This window comes from Balaenoptera acutorostrata, chromosome X (genome assembly GCF_949987535.1).
Source record: "Balaenoptera acutorostrata chromosome X, mBalAcu1.1, whole genome shotgun sequence".
Taxonomy (NCBI): domain Eukaryota; kingdom Metazoa; phylum Chordata; class Mammalia; order Artiodactyla; family Balaenopteridae; genus Balaenoptera; species Balaenoptera acutorostrata.
Genome location: NC_080085.1, coordinates 66,689,028 through 66,709,764, shown reverse-complemented (window position 1 = coordinate 66,709,764; position 20,737 = coordinate 66,689,028). Strand labels below are relative to the sequence as shown.

Sequence of the window (20,737 nt, the reverse complement as noted above, 5' to 3'; positions counted from 1 at the left end):
TAACAGCACTCAACTTTGCCTCTGAATGTTAGATATCAAAGAGACTTTTCAAGCCTAAGGTCTCAAAGGAAACAAAAACAGGCAGCACCTTTGTTTCTTTTAAGAGGAAATTCACATAGTGATTATCACAATACTGTTCTGGATGCCAAATCCTTGGGCAGGAAGCTAAAATAGCATTTATTTATTTAACAAATATTTACTGAGTACCTATTATGTTCCCAGCACCATGCTAGCTTGCTAGGGATCCAATGGTGAGCAAAAGCAGGCACAGACTCCGTAGAGCCAGAAATTGCTGGCAGCAGTCTGTCTGATTCTGGGTCTGTGCCACTCTCCTTTCACATGATCCCCACCAATGTAAACCACCTTCGCCTATTCCCCACAGTGCTCGAAAGTTTCAACAGCTTCTCTTTCTCAGAATCTTTCATTAGGAATCAATGTTGTTCTTGTTGTTTTCCCAGAGAAACTATTTTTCTATTTTATCAATAGTTCCTCTGAAAATAAACATCTAACAGTCTACAAGTTATGAATGTGGCTCCTATGAAGGACGCAAGATGGAGGACTGTTCACTATATTTAGATGAAGGTAGGAGTTGAAGAGAACAAATCAAACGTACTCTGTGGCCTCAATAGCATTAACAGTGGTGTAAAGGGGGCTAATTGTCCATAGGAATTGTAAAGATCCATTATTTTAATGGAGTTCTTTGTCTACTGAAATGTCTAAACCTTGCAAGTCAAGCACCGTATACTTTATCTGAATGTGTTTTCTGTATAATTTTATAATTACAGATTATAAAAAGTGATCCAATTTCCTACCTGAAGGCTAGGAAATTGAATAAATTGCCCAAGAAACCCAGCAAGAAAACGAAAGAGCTAGGATTCAAACGTAGGTCGATTTAACTCCAAAGTCCATGTTCTTTCCATCTATAAATGGTGAGGCTAGATGATCTTCAATTTCCTTGAAAAACTAAAATTCTATGCCTGTGATTTGAGCAATGTGTGACGTAAATAAAAACACCTGAAAAGTATGAAATATTTCTAGTGTGTGAACCAAATTTTAGTTCTACGTTTACTTTTCCTCCACACATTTCATATCTACTCCCATACCAGTTTAAATAAAAAATAACTTAGAGAATATATTTCTTTGGATTTTTAGCAGGATTTGACAATTACTACATTCTAACATTTCCCCATTTTCAAAAGCCACTTTGGGAAAGGTCCTTTGCTAAAGTTTTAGCACACTGAAATTCCTTTTTATCCTCCCAGGGATTAATTTATATGTCATCATAAATTCAGATTAGCATGCTACTCAGCCAGTGGGGGAGTCTTCAAAGGGTTTAAAGCCCACTTTCTAACATTTTCATAACAACTCAACATAGAGTGATTCAGAGGTTTTTGAGAGCTTGAAAGGATTCTGTCATTTTTCAGACTAAAGTCAGAAAAGTAAAATGATTTGTCAATAATCTTGACTTTCTAATATGTTTGATTCTCCTCCCACAATATATTTTTGACAACTAAAAACTATATAAAATACATAATAGGAATCTTATTTATATTACATATGTCTGAATACAAATTCTATTATTGTTTGTTGAAAAAATAATGTATATATATTAACACTCTACTTTGATACTTCAATATAGCATACTGAAAATTAAAGTATGATAAGAGTAAGCCATCAAGTTCTATTAATATTTATCCTATTTGACCAACCTAAATAAAGGTTACCACTTAAAATTATTAAATCAATGTATGAACTAGCAAAAGACAATTCTTAGAGACTAAGAAAATAGCCCAAAACCAATCTAAAAATTTAAAAGCCAAATGCTTTAAAATGAAAAAGATGTGGAGATTTTGTTAGTTTAAGTTGTAGCATTGTTTTTCTATAAACTGAGTGCTTTGTCAGAATTTTCATTGCTAATATAATTTTATTTTGCTTCAAAAATTATACAGCTGGGACTTCCCCAGTGGTCCAGTGGGTAAGACTCCTCGCTCCCAATGCAGGGGGTCCAGGTTTGATCCCTGGTCAGGGAACTAGATCCCGCATGCATGCCGCAACTAAAAATCCCGCGTGCTGCAACTAAGACCTGGCGCAGCCAAAATAAATAAATATTAAAAACAATTTTTTAAATTATACAACCAATGCATGATTATTCACTATAACAATTTAAATACAAAGAAAGGAAATAGTGAAAGTCCCTCTTTACATCATTCCTCCACTGCTAGTTTTTACCTTGGATTTGACATTTCTTTGATCCTTGGGATAAAGTTCAACTAAATCAGAAACCTAAGCCTCTTTGAATAAGTGATTCTGCATCTTCATGGATGGACGAGTATTACCTAAGAATTTATGTAAGGCAAAATGCCTATATTACTCTAACACGGTGTTTGAAAAAAGAAATGTTCAGTGTACTATCATCATTTGCCATAGCAAAAGTTAGGGGGAGAAAGTTCCAAATAGAAATAAAAAGATTGATTTCTATATGCTGATAGGGAACAGTATCTAAGATGTATTTGCTAAGTGAAAAAAGCAAAGTATAGAACAGTATGTATATAGTATGCTTCCATTTATATAAAAAGGGGATACACACACACACATACACAAACACACACATATATACAGTTGACCCTTAAACAACAAGCAATTGGGGGGATTAGGGGCACCCCACCCCTGAGGCTGCTGAAAATCCGTGTATAACTTTACAGTTGGCCCTCTGTATCCTCAGTTCCACACCCTCGGATTCAACCAACCATGGATCATGTAGTACCACAGTTCATATTTTTTGAAAAAAATCCATGTATAAGTGGACCTGTGCAGTTCAAACCCGTGTTGTTCAAGGGTCAACTGTATAAACACACACATATAGATATATACATGTAAATCATTTTATATTCAGAGTCTATTTCTGGAAGAATCCATACATACTAAACTGATAACTGGTTTCTTTTGGGAAGGGGATTTTACTCTGGACATGTTATTTTTCCAATAATTTTTTTTTAAGTTACTTTTAAGGGGTTTTTTGGCGACGTTGTGCGGCTTGTGGGATCTTAGTTCCCTGACCAGGGATTGAACCCTGGCCCTCTGCAGTGAAAGTGCCAAGTCCTAACCACTGGACCACCAGGGAATTCCCTAGGTGGTCATTTTTTTAAAGGATAGTCTGTATTAGGAAAATGGACTGCAGCCTTTAACTGAGTAAAGGGAAAAAGCACTCAAAATGCAGTTAAATTTCAAGGACAAAGTAATTTGTTAATAAGGCATTAACCTTTAGAGCCATTCAGTACTTATATCTAATTAAGTTTATTTTACATTACCACTTTCAAAAGGCCAGACAATCCCAAAGAAAGACCTTCACATTATCTGCCCATTTTATTTTTCCCCTGAACAGACCACTGGGGTGATTAAATAAACCTTCAGGTTAATCCCTTTAAAGTCTACAGTCTTGACATTGGCAGAACAAGAGTATTACACTCATTTATAAACTTCACAATTTAAGACACAATTCCCAAAATGTATTTAAATGCTGAAGCTGCAAAGATATATAATCATATTCGTTCTACTTTTCCAAAATTAGAGACTTCTTGACTATTCACTTTCCTTGAATTCTGTTAAAGCTCTAATCTGTTCCGCTGTAACATTTTTTAAATAAAGCAACCCCACTCAATTTAACATCACAATTACATTACTTCATATCAGAGTTTTATTCCAAATACTACAAGAGCTCCTTGACTTAGTCGAAACAATGTCCTATTCAAATCTGGTTTCTAAACTGACTGCACATTGGTCGTAATTATAATCTCACAAACTATGATCCAGAAATTTCAAACCTTAACAGTCCTTGAAAAGTGATCAATATTTATGTATTAACATGTTAGGCTGCATTATGACTATAAATTATGTTTGGACAAGGACAATTTTCTTTTTTTTTTTCTTTTTGGCCACACCGCAGGGCATGAGGGATCCTAGTTCCCTGACCAGGGATTGAACCTGTGGCCCCCTGCGGTGGAAGCGCAGAGTCCTAACCACTGGACTGCCAGGGAAGTCCCAAGGACAATTTTCTATATGGTGCCTAGAAAGAGGTGAATCCACCTTTTGTGGACTTAATTAAGGGATTGTGGTTAAAATATTTTACTTTTGCAAAAACAGATAACCATGTAAACACATTGCTAAGACTCCTTCCAGGGTCTCAGAACTGGTCAATGCCAGTAAGGGGCTCTGAAACCTAAGCTTCATTAACATCACCATAAATCTGTCTCTGGGCCTAGAAGACAACACTCAGTAAAATATTTTTTAAAGGAACGAGAAAAGAGGAAAGATCACTAGTATACTCTATATCATGTGGGCTTTTGACTAAAGAAGAAGAGGCAGAGCTGGAAAAGGCAGAAGAAGTGTGTTTCCTTTCATTTTCAGCAAACAAATTATGACTGTGCCCTGGAAAGTATAGCCTTAAGTATCTGTCACTGGGATCCATATAAATCACTGTTGATAACACAAAGTGCTTTCATATTATATTTCTGCTACTTTTCCTTTACAACTTAATCCAATTTAATTGCATTTTTCTGACCTTAAATAGGTCATATTAAGCAGTGGTGAATTCTGGGAAGATGTGGTAAACATAGCAGCCTTACATACGAGTGGGGTGCAACAGTCTTTGGGGAAAATTTATACAGGAATGTACTTGCAAATGTCAAAACAGAATCTAGTCCTTTAGTTATACATAGATATGCTGGCAAAAAATTAATAATCGAAAATAGTTTGTCAGAGAGTTGCGGGTTTTGGAAAACGCATTAGTTGTCAGTAGACAATAAGAACCTAAATCACTTGGAGAAACTATGTGAACTAGTTTCTGGATGGTTAAAACAGCTTTACTTCAATCAGCACAGACACTTAATTAGTAAGATTTAGCTTCTATTCTGGCCTTCAACACCAGCCATGTTAGATCAAGCGGAGGAAGTTTAATTGGTTTCTTTGAGGATAAATCAAGTGGAAGTGCCATATTTATTATTCACTAAAATTAAATTATTCATTTTTAAAGTTTTGGGACTGCAGGTTGCAGAGCTACTTTGCCATCCTCTTTTCTAATTAGCAAATTGCAAAAACATCCATTTGATTTTCGGACAGTTACAATTAGTGAAAAAAAATACAAAATGTTTTTATAAATGTATTTTGAAAATAAACACATTTGAGAAAACCTGCAGTATAGTTAATAAAAGTTACCCATCATCTCTCAGCTTTTCCAACTTGGCTCTCTCCCCAAAGCAAATTAAAGGCAGGAGCATCCTTGGGGGGAGGAGGGGAGGAGACAATGAGGAAGCCTCTAAAGTGTAGTTATGCCAAGGTAGATGGTGAATACAAAGGAAAATCCTACTTTTGGAGAATGTGAAAGGGAAAAATTCATATCCAAGAATTCACATGGATGCCTACAGGACAGAAAACTTAGCAGAAGGCATATTACACTGTGTAAAGAAAGCTTTTCCTGCCACAACCATCAACATAGTCTTAACTGACCAGAGTGTGTAGTTTAGTAAGCAAATGAGAAACACTGCTTTCCTCCCTCCCATACATGTAAAATGGATACATAGTTTACTTTGTCCTCTCTGGACAAGATGAATATGAAACTCAGGCATGCAAAAAATCACCAAGAGTTTCAGATATAGAAAAGAATTGCCCACATATTGGCACCACACTTCACATGTGGTAAAATTTTGCATCAAACTTCATAAGGAATCACTATGTGCCAATTAGCCAACTTTTCTTTTTGTTTTGTTTTGTTTGTTTTGTTTTTAATTAATTAATTAATTACGGCTGTGTTGGGTCTTCGTTTCTGTGCGAGGGCTTTCTCTAGTTGCGGCAAGCGGGGGCCACTCTTCATCGCGGTGCGCGGGCCTCTCACTATTGTGGCCTCTCTTGTTGCGGAGCACAGGCTCCAGACGCGCAGGCTCAGTAATTGTGGCTCACGGGCCTAGTTGCTCCGCAGTATATGGGATCTTCCCAGAGCAGGGCTCGAACCCATGTCCCCTGCATTGGCAGGCAGATTCTCAACCACTGCGCCACCAGGGAAGCCCTAGCCAACTTTTTGTAATAAAAACAAGACAAACTGAAGCCAATCTGCTCAAGATCTCATGAGACGTCTGAATCACAGACGAGAATACCATAAGGAGGGGACTTCCCTGGGGGTCCAGTGGTTAAGACTCCACGCTTCCAAGGCAGGGGGCACGGGTTCAGTCCCTGGTCGGGGAACTAAGATCCCACATGCCGCGTGGCACAGCCAAAAAAAATAAAAAAGAATACTGTAAGGACAAGAAAGCATGAATCCTGTAGTTCACAGAAAAGCTAAAACCCATTTTGAAATCTCTGAAGAATAAACGGGTAAAAGATTAATGTTTGGATTAAGATTAAAAGACAGATCAAAAGTATTTGATCTGGAGATACACAAAGTATTCTGGTTCCATGAAATTAAGCCGTATGAGCTGTTTGTAAATTCTGGAAATTAATCCCTTGTCGGTCACATCATTTGCAAATATTTTCTCCCATTCTGTGGGCTGTCTTTTCGTTTTGTTTATGGTTTCCTTTGCTGTGCAAAAGCTTTTGAGTTTAATTAGGTCCCATTTGTTTATTTCTGTTTTATTTCCATTACTCTTGGAGACAGATCAAAAAAGATATTGCTGAGCAACAGTCAGCTCTACCCACCACCAGAGCCTCCCATCAAGCCTCTTAGATAGCCTCAACCACCAGAGGGCAGACACCAGAAGCAAGAAAAACTACAATCCTGCAGCCTGTGGACCAAAAACCGCAGTTACAGAAAGATAGACAAGATGAAAAGGCAGAGGACTATGTACCAGATGAAGGAACAAGAAAAAAACCCAGAAAAACAACTAAATGAAGTGGAGATAGGCAACCTTCCAGAAAAAGAATTCAGAATAATGATAGTGAAGATGATCCAGGACCTCGGAATAAGAATGGAGGCAAAGATTGAGAAGATGCAAGAAATGATTAACAAAGACCTAGAAGAATTAAAGAACAAACAAACAGAGATGACCAATACAACAACTGAAATGAAACCTACACTAGAAGGAATCAATAGCAGAATAACTCAGGCAGAAGAACGGATAAGTGACCTGGAAGACAGAATGGTGGAATTCACTGCTGAGGAACAGACTAAAGAAAAAAGAATGAAAAGAAATGAAGACAGCCTAAGAGACCTCTGGGACAACATTAAACGCAACAACATTCGCATTATAGGGGTCCCAGAAGGAGAAGAGAGAGAGAAAGGACCAGAGAAAATATTTGAAGAGATTATAGTCAAAAACTTCCCTAACATGGGAAAGGAAATAGCCACCCAAGTCCAGGAAGCGCAGAGAGTCCCATACAGGATAAACCCAAGGAGAAACACGCCAAGACACATAGTAATCAAAGTGTCAAAAATTAAAGACAAAGAAAAATTATTGAAAACAGCAAGGGAAAAACGACAAATAACATACAAGGGAACTCCCATAAGGTTAACAGCTGATTTCTCAGCAGAAACTCTGCAAGCCAGAAGGGAGTGGCATGATATACTTAAAGTGATGAAAGGGAAGAACCTACAACCAAGATTACTCTACCCAGCAAGGATATCATTTAGATTTGATGGAGAAATCAAAAGCTTTACAGACAAGCAAAAGCTAAGAGAATTCAGCACCACCAAACCAGCTCTACAACAAATGCTAAAGGAACTTCTCTAAGTGGGAAACACAAGAGAAGAAAAGGACCTACAAAAACAAACCCAAAACAATTAAGAAAACGGTCATAGGAACATACATATCGATAATTACCTTAAACGTGAATGGATTAAATGCCCCAACCAAAAGACATAGACTGGCTGAATGGATACAAAAACAAGACCCATATATATGCTGTCTACAAGAGACCCACTTTAGACCTAGGGACACATACAGACTGAAAGTGAGGGGATGGAAAAAGATATTCCATGCAAATGGACATCAAAAGAAAGCTGGAGTAGCTATACTCATATCAGATAAAATAGACTCTAAAATAAAGAATGTTACAAGAGACAAGGAAGGACACTACATAATGATCCAGGGATCAACCCAAGAAGAAGATATAACAATTATAAATATATATGCACCCAACATAGGAGCACCTCAATACATAAGGCAACTGCTAACAGCTATAAAAAGGAAATCGACAGTAACACAATAATAGTGGGGGACTTTAACACCTCACTTACACCAATGGACAGATCATCCAAAATGAAAATAAATAAGGAAACAGAAGCTTTAAATGACACAATAGACCAGATAGATTTAATTGATATATATAGGACATTCCATCCAAAAACGGCAGATTACACGTTCTTCTCAAGTGCGCACGGAACATTCTCCAGGATAGATCACATCTTGGGTCACAAATCAAGCCTCAGTAAATTTAAGAAAATTGAAATCATATCAAGCATCTTTTCTGACCACAATGCTATGAGATTAGAAATGAATTACAGGGAAAAAAACGTAAAAAAGACAAACACATGGAGGCTAAATAATACGTTACTAAATAACCAAGAGATCACTGAAGAAATCAAAGAGGAAATCAAAAAATACCTAGAGACAAATGACAATGAAAACACCATGACCCAAAACCTATGGGATGCAGCAAAAGCGGTTCTAAGAGGGAAGTTTATAGCTATACAAGCCTACCTAAAGAAACAAGAAAAATCTCAAGTAAACAATCTAACCTTACACCTAAAGAAACTAGAGAAAGAAGAACAAACAAAACCCAAAGTTAGCAGAAGGAAAGAAATCATAAAGATCAGAGCAGAAATAAATGAAATAGAAACAAAGAAAACAATAGCAAAGATGAATAAAACTAAAAGTTGGTTCTTTGAGAAGATAAACAAAATTGATAAGCCATTAGCCAGACTCATCAAGAAAAAGAGGGAGAGGACTCAAATCAATAAAATTAGAAATGAAAAGGAGAAGTTACAACAGACACCGCAGAAATACAAAGCATCCTAAGAGACTACTACAAGCAACTTTATGCCAATAAAATGGACAACCTGGAAGAAATGGACAAATTCTTAGAAAGGTATAACCTTCCAAGACTGAACCAGGAAGAAACAGAAAATATGAACAGACCCATCACAAGTAATGAAATTGAAACTGTGATGAAAAATCTTCCAACAAACAAAAGTCCAGGACCAGATGGCTTCACAGGTGAATTCTATCAAACATTTAGAGAAGAGCTAACACCCATCCTTCTCAAACTCTTCCAAAAAATTGCAGAGGAAGGAACACTCCCAAACTCATTCTATGAGGCCACCATCACCCTGATACCAAAACCAGACAAAGACACTACAAAAAAAGAAAATTACAGACCAATGTCACTGATGAATATAGATGCAAAAATCCTCAACAAAATACTAGCAAACAGAATCCAACAACACATTAAAAGGATCATACACCACGATCAAGTGGGATTTATCCCAGGGATGCAAGGATTCTTCAATATACGCAAATCAATCAATGTGATACACCATATTAACAAATTGAAGAAGAAAAACCATATGATCATCTCAATAGATGCAGAAAAAGCTTTTGACAAAATTCAACACCATTTCTGATAAAAACTCTCCAGAAGGTGGGCATAGAAGGAACCTACCTCAACATAATAAAGGCCATATATGACAAACCCACAGCAAACATCATTCTCAATGGTGAAAAACTGAAAGCATTTCCTCTAAGATCAGGAAGAAGACAAGGATGTCCACTCTCACCACTATTATTCAACATAGTTCTGGATGTCCTAGCCACGGCAATCAGAGAAGAAAAAGAAATAAAAGGAATACAAATTGGAAAAGAAGAAGTAAAACTGTCACTGTTTGCGGATGACATGATACTATACATAGAGAATCCTAAAACTGCCACCAGAAAACTGCTAGAGCTAATCAATGAATATGGTAAAGTTGCAGGATACAAAATTAATGCACAGAAATCTCTTGCATTCCTATACACTAATGATGAAAAATCTGAAAGAGAAATTAAGGAAACACTCCCATTTACCACTGCAACAAAAAGAATAAAATACCTAGGAATAAACCTACCTAGGGAGACAAAAGACCTGTATGCAGAAAACTATAAGACACTGATGAAAGAAATTAAAGATGATACCAACAGATGGAGAGATATACCATGTTCTTGGATTGGAAGAATCAACATTGTGAAAATGAGTATACTACCCAAAGCAATCTACAGATTCAATGCAATCCCTATCAAATTACCAATGGCATTTTTGACGGAGCTAGAACAAATCATCTTAAAATTTGTATGGAGACACAAAAGACCCCGAATAGCCAAAGCAGTCTTGAGGGGAAAAAATGGAGCTGGAGGAATCAGACTCCCTGACTTCAGACTATACTACAAAGCTACAGTAATCAAGACAATATGGTACTGGCACAAAAACAGAAACATAGATCAGTGGAACAAGATAGAAAGCCCAGAGATTAACCCACGCACCTATGGTCAACTAATCTATGACAAAGGAGGCAAAGATATACAATGGAGAAAAGACTGTCTCTTCAATAAGTGGTGCTGGGAAAACTGGACAGCTACATGTAAAAGAATGAAATTAGAATACTCCCTAACACCATACACAAAAATAAACTCAAAATGGATTAGAGACCTAAATATAAGACTGGACACTATAAAACTCTTAGAGGAAAACATAGGAAGAACACTCTTTGGCATAAATCACAGCAAGATCTTTTTTGATCCACCTCCTAGAGTAATGGAAATAAAAACAAAAATAAACAAGTGGGACCTAATGAAACTTCAAAGCTTTTGCACAGCAAAGGAAGCCATAAACAAGACGAAAAGACAACCATCAGAATGGGAGAAAATATTTGCAAACGAATCAACGGACAAAGGATTAATCTCCAAAATATATAAACAGCTCATTCAGCTCAATATTAAAGAAACAAACACCCCAATCCAAAAATGGGCAGAAGACCTAAATAGACATTTCTCCAAAGAAGACATACAGATGGCCACGAAGCACATGAAAAGATGCTCAACATCACTAATTATTAGAGAAATGCAAATCAAAACTACAATGAGGTATCACCTCACTCCTGTTAGAATGGGCATCATCAGAAAATCTACAAACAACAAATGCTGGAGAGGGTGTGGAGAAAAGGGAACCCTCTTGCACTGTTGGTGGGAATGTAAATTGATACAGCCACTATGGAGAACAATATGGAGGTTCCTTAGAAAACTAAAAATAGAATTACCATATGACCCAGCAATCCCACTACTGGGCATATACCCAGAGAAAACCGTAATTCAAAAAGACACATGCACCCGAATGTTCATTGCAGCACTATTTACAATAGCCAGGTCATGGAAGCAACCTAAATGCCCATCAACAGACGAATGGATAAAGAAGTTGTGGTACATATATACAATGGAATATTACTCAGCCATAAAAAGGAACGAAATTGAGTCATTTGTTGAGACGTGGATGGATCTAGAGACTGTCATACAGAGTGAAGTAAGTCAGAAAGAGAAAAACAAATATCGTATATTAATGCATGTATGTGGAACCTAGAAAAATGGTACAGATGAGCCAGTTTGCAGGGCAGAAGTTGAGACACAGATGTAGAGAATGGACATATGGACACCAAGGGGGGAAAACTGAGGTGGAGTGGGGATGGTGGTGTGCTGAATTGGGCGATTGGGATTGACATGTATACACTGATGTGTATAAAACTGATGCCTAATAAGAACCTGCAGTATAAAAAAACAAACAAAACAACTAATACTAAACTTTTGTTGGGTTATTTGTATGGAAATATGTTAATATAAATGTTTCAGACATTACATGAAATTTCTAAAAATCTTAAATTTGTATGTGTATGGAAATATGTATGGAAATATGTTAATATAAATGTTTCAGACATTAAAAAAAATTTTTTTTCTTAATAAATTGTTTCTTAATAATTTTTTCCTTATTTGTTATTCTAAAAAATTAAAAAAATGTTTTCTTAATAATTATTTTTTATTTTTTATTTTAAAAAATTAAAATTTTTTTTCCTTAAAACAGAAACAGACTTACAGACTGAGAGAATGGAACTTATGATTACCAGTGGGTAAGGGTGGGGGGGATGCATAGTTAGGGAGTTTGGGATTGACATGTACACACTGCTATATTTTAAATGGATAACCCACAAGGACCTACTGTATAGCCCAGGGAACTCTGCTTAATATTATGAAACAACCTAAAGAATTTGAAAAAGAATAGATACATGTATATGTATAACTGAATCACTTTGCTACACACCTGAAACTAACATAACGTTGTTAACCAACTATACTCCAATATAAAATAAAAAGTTAAAAAAATATTCTGGTTCAAATTTAATGATTCATGCACTTAAAATATATAATGAGCTTCTGATTATTAGAAAGAATCCATCAGATTCCTAATCTTAAATCCTGTACTAAATCTGATGTCCAGTTAGACAAAGCTCCCTTTAGAATATTAACATCTACTCTGGGCAGTGTGTCTAAAATTTATCTTTTGCATGTGGATATGAACTAGTCAAAAGAAAAGCATTTTAGGACTGATGCAAGCTGATCAAATTCCAAAGTTGCATTAACTTTCCATCATCACTATAATGAATATTGTATAAAAGCAAAATTACAGAAAACTTATGGTAAATATTATAGAGCCACTGCCAATATAAAGTTGTTTTAATGATGCTGAAAACTTAAATATATTAAAATAATAAGTACATTATACAAATGAAGACACAAGCCAGTTAAAATTACACATTAACTCATTAAGCCCTGGCAGTGAAAATAAACATGCTGAAGAGTCAGCAATTCACAGTAAAATACTTAAGAAAAAGCATCCATATATTACCATCATTATAGTAGAAATCCCCAAACTTTCGGCAAGGAGATGATATTGTTAATTTCTTTGGGCCCTTAGATACAAGTTGCAGAGAAATAGGAGAGAACAGGTGGGGAACCAAACTTAATGAAGCGTGGGAAAGAGTGCTGAAATTAACTGTGCTCCAAACAGTGCTGAGAATCCTGAACAGTGACAAGGAAAACGGTGGGCAGGGGGCAGCAAAAAGGCTTGGAAATGGCATGGAGATATACTAGGAAATTCCAATCCACTAGTCAGGGACCTCTACCTTAACAAAGTACAACAGGCAGGAAGGTCCAGATCAACTCTTGAAAGCATCATCAAAATACATTATCAAATTCAAATGATGAGAATGTCATGAAAATAAGTAGCAAGGGTGACAGGTACAGGGAGGTTCCTTGTACTAGGTCTTCACTTTTGTGTATGTTTGAAAGTTTTCATTAAAAGTATTCTTTGACCAAGTGGGGCTTATCCTGAGAATGAGTGGCTAGTATAACATTTGAAAATCAATCAATGTAATTCACCATATTAACAGCCTTAAAGAAGAAAAATAATATGATCATATCTAGATGCAGAAAAAGCACTTGAAAAAATGCAACATCTATTCATGATTACAAATAAAAGCTCTCAGAAAACCAGGAAGATAAAGGAATTTCCTTAACCTGATACAGGGCATCTACAAAAACCCTATACTAACACAATACTTAATGGTGAAGGACTGAATGTTTTCCCCCTACGATCAGGAACAAGACATAGATGTTCACTGTTCCCACTCCTATTCCAAATTGTAATGGAGGTTCTAGACAGAAAAGAAATAAAAAACATACAGACTAGAAAGGAAGAAATAAAACTATTTTTATGCCCTGATGACATAACTGCTTATGTAGAAAATCCCAAAGAATCTACCAAAAAAGCTAATAGATTTAATGTCAGTTTAGCAAAGTTCAGGATACAAAATCAACATACAAAAACCAACTGCATTTCTATATGTTTGTAATGAACAACTGAAATTGAAATTTTAAAATATAGTACCATTTAAACATCATCTAAAAACAGAAAATACGTGAATATAAGTCTAAGAAAATATATGCAGGATCTGCAGACTGAAAATTATAGATCCCTGATAAAAGAAATCAAGGAATACCTAAATAGAGAGATATAGCATGTGCACAGGTTTGAATACGCAATATTAAGATGTTAATTCTATCCAAATGGATCTACAGAATCAACACAATCGCAATCAAAATCCAAGCAGATATTTTTGTAGAAACCTATATACTGATTCTAAAATTCATATGTAAACGGAAAGAAAATAGAACAGCCAAAACAATTTTGAAAAAGAACAAAGTTGAGAAATTACACTACCTGATTTTAAGATTTATTATAGGCTGCTCTCACCTTTTGAGACAGACCACATTCTGTCTATGGAATGTGTATCTCTCTAAGTAAATCCACTTCTTACCTATCACTTTATCTCTCACTGAAATCTTTCTGTGACAAGACGTAAAGAACCTGAGCTTCATTAAGTCCTGAGACCAGGAACTAAGGCCTCCACCCAGGTGGAGGATGGTAACTTCAGGCTGAACACGAGATTCCTGGAGCACCACCCTGTTACCTCACCACCCACCAATCAGGAGAAAGTCACACACCCTGCAGCCCTCACCCCAAATTTTGCCTATTAAAAACTTCTCCCTGAAAACCATTGGGGACTTAAGGAGGTTTTTCAGTCATGAGCCACCCATTCTCCTTGCTTGGCACTGCAATAAATCTTTCTCTGTGCCAAAAAAAAAAAAGATTTATTATAAAGCTACAATAATCAAGACTCTGTGGTATTTATTGGCCAAAGGACAGACACACAGATCAATGGAATAGAACAGAGCATACAGAAATATACCCATAAATATATGGTAAATTGATTTTCAACAAAGGTGTAAAGGCAATTCAATGGAGAAAGAATAACCTTTTCAACAAATAGAGCTGCCTGGAAAACTGGACATCCATATTAAAAAAAAATTAACCTCAACCCATACCTCATAATGTATTCACATTAATTCAAAATGGATAATAGATCTAAATGCAAAACCTAAAATGAAAAAACTTTTAGAAGACATAGGAGAAAAATCTTTGTGATCCTGGGTGAGGCCAAGATTTCTTAGATATGACACCAAAAGCATGCTCCATAAAGGAAAAAAGTAGGTAAAGTGGAATTCATCAAAAGTAAAAACTGCTGCTCTGGGAAAGATACTTTGAAGAGATTAAAAAGACAAGCCACAGACTGGAAAAATTATTTGCAAAACACATACCTAAGAGAAGACAATTCAGAATACATAGAAAACAATCAAAATTGAATAATAAGAAAACAAAACAGCCAGCTAAAAATTTCACAAAAGGTTTGACAGACACTTTACCAAAGAAGGTATACAAATGCCTAACAAACACATGAAAAGATGCTCAATATCATTAGTTATTAAGGGAATGAGAATTAGTGAGATACCACTACATACCCACTAGAAGGTCTATAACTAAAAAGACTTAGAATGTCTATAACTAAAAAGACTGTTAATACAAAGTGTTGGAGAGAATGTGAGAAAAGTGGAATCCTCAAACATTGCTGATGGGAAGATAGAATAGTATAGCCACTGTGGTAAATCAATTGTCAGTGTCTCAAAAAGTTAAACATACACTTACCATATGATGGAACAAATCCAATCCTAGGAATTTGCCCAAGAGAAATTAAAACTTATGTCCACACAAAGACTTGGATGTGAACATTCAGAGCACTGCTTTTCATAATCACAAAAGAAAGTACAAACAATCCAATGTCTCTCAACAGGTTAATGGGTAAACAAACTTTGGTACATCCACACAATGGAATACTCCTCAGCAATAAAAAGGAAAGAACCAGTGATACATGCAAGAACATGGACAAATCTCAAATGCATAATGCTAAGTGAAAGAAGCCAAACTCAAAAGGCTATATAACATATGATTCCATTTACATGGCAGTTTTTAAAAAGGAAAACTTACAGGAACAAAAAGTAAAAGTAAAGGGGAAGGATGATTTCAAAGAAGGGTTACCAGATTTAGCAAATAAAAATACAGGACAGACCCAGTTAAATTTAAATTTCAGATAAATGACAAATAATCTTCAGTGTAAGTATAGCTCATGCAATATAATGGTTCTTAAACTGTGGTCCCAGGACCAGCACCTTTAGAGTTACCTGAGTACTTATTAGGCATGCAAATTCTCAGGCCCCATTCAGATCTACTAAAGCAGAAACTCTGGGCATGGAACCAGCAATTTATGTTTTACAAGCCCTCCAGGTGATTCTCATGGTATGGTTTGAGAACCACTGTTCACTATACCTGTAACTGGCAAAAAAAGAACTATAAGAGGCTAATATGAAGAGAAAGGGGCACATGAGCCTGTTTGATAAATCAATTTACCGTCATCAAATATTAACTGAACAGACAAAGGGTGTACAGTAGGTTCTCTGAAAAGGGACTACAGAAGTGATCCTCAACTGAGGGCAATTTCGCCCCTAGGGGACACTGGCAACGTCTGGAGACATTTTTGGTTGTCACAAGTGGGAGGAGAGGCTACTGGCATCTGGTGGGTAGAGGCCAGGTGGGTAGAGGCCAGGGATGCTGCTAAACATCCTACAAAGCACAGAACAGCCCCCCAAAACGAAGAATTATCCAGCCCAAAATGTCAATAGTGCTGAGGCTGAGAAAGCTGGACTTAATCAAAACATATATTTTTAACCCCAAAGGCTTTAAAATCAAAGACATTTTTACGAACACGGAAATAAAAAGATTAAAAAGGTAGTGACAAAATATAATTCAAGGTGTCTCATACTAAAAATACTAGAACTATTCTGAGGAGAATTTATAGAGACTAGTGATACAGAGCTAAAACAGCAATTTGGTGGTAGGAGGCACCTTTATGATGAAAATACCAGGTTCCTTTATTTTTAGAAGTCATGTGAGAGAACAAATTGGAGATCACAAGTTTGAGAACCATATACAAATTAAACTGCATCTGTAGACATTGTATGACCACAAAACATACTGGCCCAGGAATCATGGAACTTGAGTTCTAGTTTTGTTTGGTATTAGGTAGCTGTGTAACTTAGCACAGGTCACTTCCTTATCTGGGCTTCAACCTATTGATCTGTATAATGAGGGGGTTAGACGACTTAAGTCATATCTAAGACCCCTTGCAGCTTTAACATACTATGTCTATGTCAAAAAAATGAGCACAGGAAACATTCAAATACATTTTTTACAGGATATGAGGGGGCACAGTATCATTTTGTTCCCTTTGGGGTAGTCTTGTGTTGACTTTGGTACTTTTGGCTTTTGTGTTTAGAAGGCGCTAAACAAAGTTTAGGTTTTCTTATTTATTTATAACAATGATATTAACAATTCATGTTCATTGCAGAAAAATTAGAATATAAAAATAAACCACTCTTTTCCACTAAGTAGGATTCTGAGACGAATTATAGCAGGAATGTGTTAAGGTAGTCTAGCAAAAGTCAATTTTATTTTGGCAATTAAAAATTGAAGTGAGGGCTTCCCTGGTGGCGCAGTGGTTGAGAATCTGCCTGCTAATGCAGGGGACACGGGTTCGAGCCCTGGTCTGGGAAGATCCCACATGCCACGGAGCACCTCGGCCCGTGAGCCACAACTACTGAGCCTGCGCGTCTGGAGCCTGTGCCCCGCAACGGGAGGGGCCGCGATAGTGAAAGGCCCGCGCACCGCGATGAAGAGCGGTCCCCGCACCGCGATGAAGAGTGGCCCCCACTTGCCGCAACTAGAGAAAGCCCTCGCACGAACCGAAGACCCAACACAGCCAAAAATAAATAAATAAATAAATAAAGTAGCTATTAAAAAAAAAAAATTGAAGTGAACTCAAATCCCTACCACCTTTCTCAGTCCTGGGCTCTGCCCAGGGAGGCTTCTACACAGTCTTTTCTGGCAGTTTGTCTCCGGGAAATGGAGAGGCTCCCTTTCCCCCTGCTTTGCCCCAGGATAGCCAGCAGGATCTCCCTGATCTCCTGTTGTCCTCCCTCCCCAACAGAGAGTTTCTATCCTCTTTGATAAAAGCTCAGAGTTTTTATGAATCAGGAGAAAATGCAGGCCCTGAGAAACCTATCCCTGCAGAAAGGTTCCCTTGGGCCATGCTTTGGGTTTTCTGCTCTTTATATTTTTATTTTACTCTCCATTTTTCTGCCCTCCCCTTGCCCTAGGTCTGAGCTCAGCAAAGGCAAGTGCTCAGGGCAGCTCCTAGGCCTGGACAGCTCTCAGGGAGGAATTAGATAAATGTTCAGCATGCCCGTGCCTAGCCCATCTAGTTTCATCCTTTAGTTACGCAGGCCATTAGCTTCGGGTTATCCCCTCTTATATCTGCAAACCCAGTGCTTGGAGCAGCAGCATAGGGCTCTAACAGGAGGTGATACCTCGCTCTTTCATTTCAGGATTTGCCAACTTAGGGGCCTGGCTCTGGAAGGCAGTTTTCTTAAAGGGGACTGCATCCTGGGTGACCCGAAGTCTCCAGACCTAGAGGGACAACTGTGCCCTCCCTTCTCTGCTTCATGTTCTCTGGCTGGATTGATTCAGCTGTAGAAACCATTTGGTCTGTTGCACTCCAACATACCGCTAGGTTCCTTCCAGAGTCACTGTGTCACATTAGCTTCCTTTTGGAGGGAGGGTGATGTGGTTGAATACTCAGAGAGCAGAGGCAGTGGGTGCGCATCTTTAGTTCCCCATCTTCCGGTTTCACCTCCGGCCTTCCTCTTGCCCTAAACCTGAGCGCATCATGCCAGGCCTCACTCATACAGGATGGTGTCAGCTCACTCCTCAGCAGTAACCTAGGGTGTATGGGAAGCTTAGGGCTCTGGGGAAGAACAGAATCGAAGAGGGGAGTGATGTGGGTGGAGGCACCAGTTTTACATCACACCCCCTTTGTAAGCCGGTGAGCAGGGCTTCAGTTTTCCCCAGACCATGCACACTTTTAATTTATTTGAGAGAAACTAATTGTATTTTCACTGCAGTATCTTGTTATTTTTTATTTGTGATTTAAGAAATGTGAAGAGAAAATACACAGACACATAATGGCTAACAGTGTTTCTTTCATTCCTTGTTCTAGAGCTAACCAGTCTAAAACTGTTTGGTAATGTCACTTAATGTAATTAATTGTAATGTATTCTTTTAAATAAAATGATTTATTGATTAAATAACATTGAAGTGAAAATGTTTAGAAAATTAGTTACACTTTGTATGCATGCTCTTAGAGAAGACTACATTATTACTAAACATAGTAACTGTCATGCTATAAAAGAGAAAGAAACCTCACAATCCTTTCTCTGAGAACATATATTTTAGATCAACATGAGATTAAGAGTAATAAAAAGTATATCAGCATCTATACACTTATAAAATATATATTGATAAATATACAAACATAACGTCCAGATTCCATCTTCAGATGTTTTTAAATTTTAAAAATGTATTATTTCTTATTTTTTTAACAAAAAAATAAGTTAATGGGCTGAAGAAAACTTATTCAGCTTCAAGTTTAGAAGTGTGATAGTCTTTATGTCATACGTGTCAGTGTGTCTGCATCTGTCTCAGTGTTAGAAGTAATTTCCCAGAAGAATTCCAGTCAACAGCATTTGACTTCACTGATTTCCAAGGAGTAACTTACTTTAATGTGATGTACACCGTTCAGTTTTCCAATGTGCTGTTCAATGGTCCAAACACAGGAACTACATGTCATCCCCTCAACAGAGATGGTGACAGAATTCACACTCATACTTGGATCCATTTTGATTTCTTCTTTATATTCCTATTAGAAACAATGAACTTGTTAATTTCAGCCATGGAAATAATCCTTCCTCTGACATGCACTCCAATGTTCACTGCAGCGCTGTTTACAATAGCCAAGGCATGGAAACAACTTAAATGTCCATCAACAGAGGAATGGATAAAGAAGATGTAGTACATATATACAATGGAATACTACTCAGCCATAAAAAAGAATGAAATAATGTCATTTGCAGCAACATGGATAGACCTAGAGATTATCATACTAAGTGAAGTAAGTCAAACAGAGAAAGATAAATATCGCATGATATCGCTTATATGCGGAATCTAAAAAAAATGATACAAATGAACTTATTTACAAAACAGAAATAGACTCACAGACTTAGAGAACGAACTTATGGTTACCAGGAGGGAAGGGTGGGGGGGAGGGATAGATTGGAAGTTTGGGACTGACATGTACACAATGCTATATTTAAAATAGATAACCAAGAAGTACCTACTGTATAGCACAGGGAACTCTGCTCAAAACACTGTAATAACCTAAATGGGAAAAGAGTTTGAAAAAGAATAGATACATGTATATGTATAACTCAATCACTTAGCTGTACACCTGAAACTAATACAAAATTGTTAATCAACTATGCTCCAATATAAAATAAAAACTTAAAAACCAAAAAACAACAAAAAACTTTAAGTTAAAAAAAAAGAAATTATCCTTCCTCAACTTTCCCACCTCCCCAACTGAAAATACCCTACTAATAAAATATGGCTAACATTCTTTTCTCTCACCTCATTTTACCCCCACCCCAGGGCCTTTGGGTTAGCTATTCCCTTGATTTAGGACTTTCTTCTCTTAGATATCTGCTTAGCTAACTTCCTCATCTCTTTCAAGTCTACTCAAATCTAACCTTCCTAATGAGGCTTACAATGACCACCCTGTTGAAAATTGCATCACACACCCCTTCCACACACACATACTCTGATTCCCCTTACC

General features: G+C 37.0%; 1 protein-coding gene across 2 annotated transcripts in view; it reads right to left on the bottom strand.

Annotated features, from left to right (window-relative positions):
- ATP7A (ATPase copper transporting alpha) overlaps positions 1–20,737 on the bottom strand; it is a 158,036-nt gene that overhangs the window by 69,600 nt on the left and 67,699 nt on the right. The window contains exon 2 of one of the 2 annotated variants that reach the window (XM_007184218.2): positions 19,625–19,765. The exons of the other annotated variant lie outside the window; for it this stretch is intronic. Coding sequence (XP_007184280.2) covers positions 19,625–19,744 — 120 coding nt within the window. The 5' untranslated portion in view covers positions 19,745–19,765. The remainder of the gene's footprint in view (positions 1–19,624; positions 19,766–20,737) is intronic. 2 annotated transcript variants of the gene reach the window in all.